Source organism: Bombina bombina, chromosome 4, assembly GCF_027579735.1.
Source record: "Bombina bombina isolate aBomBom1 chromosome 4, aBomBom1.pri, whole genome shotgun sequence".
Classification (NCBI taxonomy): domain Eukaryota; kingdom Metazoa; phylum Chordata; class Amphibia; order Anura; family Bombinatoridae; genus Bombina; species Bombina bombina.
This window is the reverse complement of record NC_069502.1, coordinates 170,278,733-170,285,511: the sequence shown is the minus strand read 5'-3', so window position 1 is coordinate 170,285,511 and position 6,779 is coordinate 170,278,733. Positions and strand designations below refer to the sequence as shown.

Sequence of the window (6,779 nt, the reverse complement as noted above, 5' to 3'; positions counted from 1 at the left end):
AGCATGTTGTAGGCGGGAGTGTGACTGACTGGCAAGCCTTCTCTATCGGCTCTCAGCCAAGCCAGCCCGCCTCCACCGCCGCACGACCTTTCCCCTAGTTTTCAGTTTTCTCACTTCACCTGAACGCTAGCAGACTCAGCCGCCGAGTCACTGGAACATCCCCAGCAGCATGTCTCCTCCACGAGCTGATCACGCTCCTTGTGCCACAATGATTGGCTAGAATAGAGACCGGCTGCGATACGATTGGCTAGCCGTCCGTAAGCAGGGCATTGAGGGCTATGTCCTCAGTTTGCCTCCCCGCCCCCCTGTATGGATGTGTGGGCTGTTGCAGCCAGCGCCCCTCCCTCCCCAGTGCATGCAAGATGACGAGGTACATCCCCTGTGTAAGGAAGGGACGCTTGTTATTGCTGATGAGCAGCCTTGCTCATGCAGGCAGCACAAGGACCTGCTGCTTCTACATCTCCATCTTTTGTTATAGTGTAACAGACCTGCAAGATGCTTAACCTAGCGACCACAGACAGGCAGCACTCAACCACTGTAAGTAGTGCCAGTGATGCCTGTTTTTTTTTACTCATGAGTAGTTCTCGTTTTATTGTAGCTGTATGTTTAAAGAGACTGTCACTGTATCATAGCTGTATTCTAACTTTACATCAGTGCAAATACACAGACTGTAATCCTGTATTCTTGTGTGTTAGGCAGAATTACACAACTACATGTTTATATGTTTGTCACTGTGTAGAAGATCTGATTATCACTGTGACGTTTAGATAAGTTTATATGAGGAAATGAATGGTAAACGTTAGCACTCTATTTTCTTTATATGCCACCTCTTTGTAAACTGGATTTTGTCATAGTAAACAAAGGGCTGATTGTCATAGCCCGTGAACAGTTTTATACTAACCTTATTATTATTATCTTATGTATCTTATGCCTGCCTTCTGTATATATATCCCTGGTATTACCTGTACACTAGGGATATGTTTTCTGTGGACAAAAGCAGATACGAATTCTACCAGACATAGTAATCCTTTGCCAGGGTGGGTGCAGGTCTTAGTTTGGCACTGATGGGGTTAGTCAGTATTTTTTTTTGCTTTTAGACCTGCTTTTTGGATGGTCAGTGCACAACAGGTCCTGCCCCGGTTGCCTCCTATCACACGCCCATTGCCTCCTCCTCCCAGACACAGCCCAGCCCTCCTCACATGGCTATTTTAATGCAATGACGTTATGCGGTGCTATATTTGGATCGCTGAGGCCACACCTGCTGGAGGTTGGAGCTGCGAGGATGTTTACCCATTGTGTATCATAGAGATATGGGCTATTATTGTGCATAGTTGTAGGATAATGAAATCCAATATGCACATTTGTTACCCCAGATGCAATGACAACAAGTACATTTGTTATCTGGAGACGGGGTGTGGTTTGTACAAATAAAGTCTCACAACCTCCTGTCTCTTTAACCTGTAGCGTTTTTTTGTTTAACTTGCATTAGTCGGTCTGCTGACCTGACAGGTATCTGCCTGCACGTGACTCTCCATCAGCAGCACAGATTAGTAATATAGAGGTGGGGTTAGCTGCTGTAAACAGGGAGAAATGGGTCATTCATAACACAGCCAGCAATGCCTACATTGTACACTATTTGTCACACACACTTCTTTTTGTTAATATTGATTTGACACACACACACATAGTAAATATGTGTGTGTGTGTATATAGATATATTATTTTTTATTATTATTTGATGGGAAGAAGAGGTGTGAGATCAATTCGATTCATATTCTTGACTGAGCTCTTTGAGAAACTACCACATCCTTTTAAACTATCAGAATTTTTTTGAACAGTTGTTCCTAAACCATTATACTCATTTAAGCTGTACCCTGATTTGATATGTGAATGATCATAGGATCTAAAAACAGACCTTATGAGTACCCTGAAACACACACTTCATAGTCAAAATAAATCCCAGCATCCCTTGCCGCAAGCACATCTTCAAAACCATGAAACTGATGTTCATAATTTCCCCTTTAGGGGGACATTTAAAGGGACATAATACTCATATGCTACATCACTTGAAAGTGATGCAGCATAGCTGTAAAAAGCTGACAGGAAAATATCACCTGAGCATCTCTATGTAAAAAAGGAAGATATTTTACCTCACAATTTCCTCAGCTCTGTGTAAAAAGTTATAATTCAGCTGTTGAAAAAAAAATAATGAAGAAATGAACAGCAGCCAATCAGCATCAGCAGTGCTGAGGTCATGAACTCTTTTACTGTGATCTCATGAGATTGCATAGTAAACTTCCTTAAAGGGACATAATACTCATATGCTAAATCACTTGAAACTGATGCAGTATAACTGTAAAAAGCTGACAGGAAAATATCACCTGAGCATCTCTATGTAAAAAAGGAAAATATTTTACCTCACAATCTCCTCAGCTCAGCAGAGTAAGTTCTGTGTAAAAAGTTATACTCAGCTGCTCCCAGCTGCAGGTAAAAAAAAAAAAAAAATGAAGAAAAGAACAGCAGCCAATCAGCATCAGCAGTGCTGAGGTCATGAACTCTTACTGTGATCTCATGAGATTTGACTTAACTCTCATGAGATTTCATAGTAAGCTTCCTTTACCTGATTGGTGAAATAATATGAGAGTTCACGAGGCTCATCCCTTCAGCTGTCCTAGTAGGACAGACATACTAAAATGCTGCTTAGAAATCCTTTACAACGGGAGGTGGCTACTGAGGAACTTTTGAGGTAAAATATCTTTCTTTTTTACATAGAGATGTTCAGAGATATTTTATAGTCAGCTTTTTACAGCTATGCTGCATCACTTTCAAGTGTTTCAACATTTGGGTATTATGGCCCTTTAAGGGAAACTTTCACTTAAAGGACAATGATACCCAAATGTTGAAACACTTTAAAGTGATGCAGCATAGCTGTAAAAAGCTGACTAGAAAATATCACCTGAACATCTCTATGTAAAAAACATTTGCAGCAGAGTGACAACACACTAAAAACATTAAACTCACACAGTATGTTACTTTATTGCAAAAATACAAAAAAATGTAATTGCAAAGTGTTTACTGACTCTTTAACTCTTCCACATAGCTTGGGGAACTCTGCATTAGAAATGTGGGAAAAGTTTCAGAATAACAATTTTATTCTAGCAGGGATTTCCTTGTGTAAAATGGGTACCTTTTGCTCACAGGCTGATCGATGCTCCCCTGACATGCATGGTTTATTCAGCCCAGGAAAATCTGATTGTAATTCTTTTTTTTTTGGAACGTAAAAAACATCTGAGCAGTGTACCTTTAAGAGTACTATGTTCCTTTAAATAGCCTTTGACTGGTATGTTAGTGAAAACTGACACTGTGCATTGCAAGTGATTGCTCAATATCAAGGTTTTGCAAGAGTTATGTTGTCATAATATCCTGAGGTAACTGGTATCTGGGATAGTGTAGGTTAAAGCAGAAGTCGATAAATCTGTTAAAATTTAGGAGCCAGTAAGAATATTAAAGGGACAGTAAACCTTAAAAATAATGTTATATAATTCTGCACATAGTGCAGAATTATATAACATTATTTAGGTGCTATAGCCATAAATGCATTTTTTACCTTTTTAATTTGCTAAAAATATGGCGCTTTTACAGACCCGCTCTCTGCTGAGCGGGTCTGTTATTTTTAGTCAGCGCATTGGGCCAGCTGTATAGTCACAGCCCGGCCCGACCGCGCCATAGCACTAAGTGCAGCTCGCTCCTGTCACAGTGGCGCGGTCGGGCGAATAACCAAAAAAAGTTAGGAGCCAGGGGTAAAATTCTAGGAGCCAGTGGCTTCCTGGTCTCTGAGTTTATTGAGCCCTGGGTTAAAGTATGTTTCTGGATGAAAGTGAATTGCTTAAAGGGATACTGAACCCAATTTTTTTCTTTCTTTCATGATTCAGACAGAGCATGCAATTTTAAGCAACTTTTTAATTTACTCCTATTTTTCTTCGTTCTCTTGGAATCTTTATTTGAAAAAGCAGGAATGTAAGCTTTCGAGCCAGCCCATCTTTGGTTCAGCACCAGGGTAGCGCTTGTTGATTGGTGGCTCAATGTACCCACCAATCAGCAAGCGCTACCCAGGGTTCTGAACCAAAAATGAGCCGGTTTGTAAGCTTATATTCCTGCTTTTTCAAATAAAGATACCAAGAATCAAAGAAAAATAACTTATTTCATTACTGGATTGGGTGTTTTGGTCAAGGCTGTCTTCTGAAACTGTCATTTGCTAATGGACAACAGATATCACCAAATACACATCCCTGATAATAATGAACTAGGACAGTGATGGCTAATCTGGGTACTCCAGATGTTTTTGGAACTACATTTCCTATTACGCTTAGGCACAATGCATTCTATTTGAGCATCATGGGAAATGTAGTTACAAAACATCTGGGGTGCCAAGGTTAGTCATCACTGCACTAGGATCTCTTAGGATAGCTTTTAATTATTTTATGCTAATGGTTGACTAAATGTAACAGATGTCTGGTATTAAAATAATTATATTTGGTTCCAAAATATGATTACTCTTAATTGTATTACTAAATGTACCTGTAAACATTTATAATGTAGTTTCAGCCAAGTTTTGGGAACTGGCTTATTAAGCCTGCTATAAAGAAGGCATTACAGCCCCTTGCCATCCCTGTACGAAGGGCTAGGCTAGTAACTGGATATCAGCCCAAAATGTATTGAATGTACTGCAAAATATAATTGTGCCATTCATTTCCGAGTCACCAGATAATTTAGTGGATGCCTATTTCTTTTCTCCAATCTTCCATAAAAAAGCAAATCATGCTGGCAAAGCAGTCAGTTATTTTTTTTTTTTTTCTGTTTGTGTTGTGTAATTTTGTTTATTTTCTTTTTTTTATATAAATGCACCGTAACTCTGTTCATTTGAAATATTCAGTTAAGTTTTGACTTTGTCTAATATATGAACTATGTTACAAACGATATAAAAGAGTATTGTGTTTAGTTTTTTTTTGTGTGTGCCAAATTGTGTTTCTGGGTTTTAACCTATTAATCTGGGAAAACCAAGGACAACCCAGTTAACTTATTCTGGATAGGATCAGTGTGGGTGGTATTAAAAGGGGATATTTTTAGGTCTAGTACAGAGTAGAGAGTTTTTTTAACTAAGCTCAGTCACATGCTCTCTTGGAGTTTCCTGATTGTGACACATCTTGCATCAGTGTATTTTTTTTAAATAAAACTGCATACCATGTATTTTAGTGGACACATATCAAAGGTCACATCTCTTTGTGCCGCTCCAGCATTCTTTTTTTTTTTTTTACTACATCCAACTCGTGACTCTCCCGGCGTAATCCAAATTTACATAGCAACAGAAATTCTTGTGTTCAAAGTTCACAATCTTTCGTACGTGTATGTGATGTGGTACCCTCTTGCTCTCCATATTCCATTACTGTCTCTTATGTCTTACTGGAAATGATATACCAGTTTGGCCCTTGGTTTGCTGCATATTGATATGTTTAGAAAGTGTTTTATGTTAATAGTCATTTTCAGAAAAAGATAATTTTTCAATACTAAATGCCACCTAGTCCAGATACCTCAGTTAATTATTGTCTAGCTCTAATAAAAAAGAAAATGATAATCCTGGAGTCAAGAGCGAGAGAGAGAACTGTTAACAGCTTTTATTCAGAATCGCCATATTGCTCAGGTTATCTGAGGACATGGAAACTGCAGGAGCCATAAACATTACGTCTGAGGCTAGCAGTGTGCATTTTATTTACAGACATACTGTATCTATTGTCATATTAAAACGCTAATTAAATATAACATCTTGCGCTATATATATATATATTCTATTTTTCACACATTTAAGGCAAGGTTAAAAAGCATAGTTAATAAATACAGAGGTAGTATTAAAAAAATAATAATAATTTAAGGGAATCTACACCCTAACAAATGCTAGACATATTGATTTAAAGCAAACATTAGTCTAATTGCACTATTGCTTGCCCCATGCGACAGTGTAACCTCGACAGCTCTGGAGCGGAAGCGTATCTCTGCTCCAGAGCTGTTCGGGGTTAAACACACTGTTCTATACAAGCCATAGTGCGTTTTGAAAGTGCTCTAGTATTTCCATATTGCAGTTTTATGTCCCTGTAATGAGGCATCATAGCTTGCGAACATTTGAAGCTAATTGAAGACGGGTTTTTTCTTCTTTATTTACAGTTAGACTTTATGGATATCTGTGAATCCATACTGGAAAGAAAGAGACATGACAGCGAGCGATCTACCTGTAGCACCTTGGAACAGAACGACTTTGAAGCTGTAGAAGCTCTGGTCTGCATGAGCTCATGGGGACAAATGTCACAGAAGCCAGAAGCCCTCAAGATGAGACCGCTCACTCCTGCGTCTGACTCCTCTGATTTTACCATGCAGTGTGAGTCTGCCCCAACGCTGTCAAAGGACTTTCACTCACTTTCTACACTGGTAAGGATGAAGATATACATTTATGTGTATTAAAACAAACTATTTTACCATGTTTTATCAAGAAAATATATAGCAAAAAAATTATAGTGTTTAAATGTATTGTGACCAGGGGTATTCATTTTTCTCAAATGAGGGACAACATTTACAGGGCTAGTGGATACATTTTACGCATCTTGTTAAAGGGACAGTCTACACCAGAATTTGTATTATTTAAAAAGATAGATAATCCCTTTATTGCCCACAACCCAGTTTTGCATGACCAACACAGTTATATTAATACACTTTTTACCTCTGTGATTACC

The 6,779-nt window shown here is 38.6% G+C and overlaps 1 protein-coding gene across 1 annotated transcript in view; it reads left to right on the top strand.

Moving 5' to 3' along the window:
- Window positions 1–381: 381 nt before the first annotated feature.
- KLF11 (KLF transcription factor 11) overlaps window positions 382–6,779 on the top strand; it is a 32,591-nt gene continuing 26,193 nt past the window's right edge. Inside the window, exons 1-2 of the mRNA XM_053709694.1 lie at window positions 382–537; window positions 6,217–6,477. Coding sequence (XP_053565669.1) covers window positions 496–537; window positions 6,217–6,477 — 303 coding nt within the window. The 5' untranslated portion in view covers window positions 382–495. The remainder of the gene's footprint in view (window positions 538–6,216; window positions 6,478–6,779) is intronic.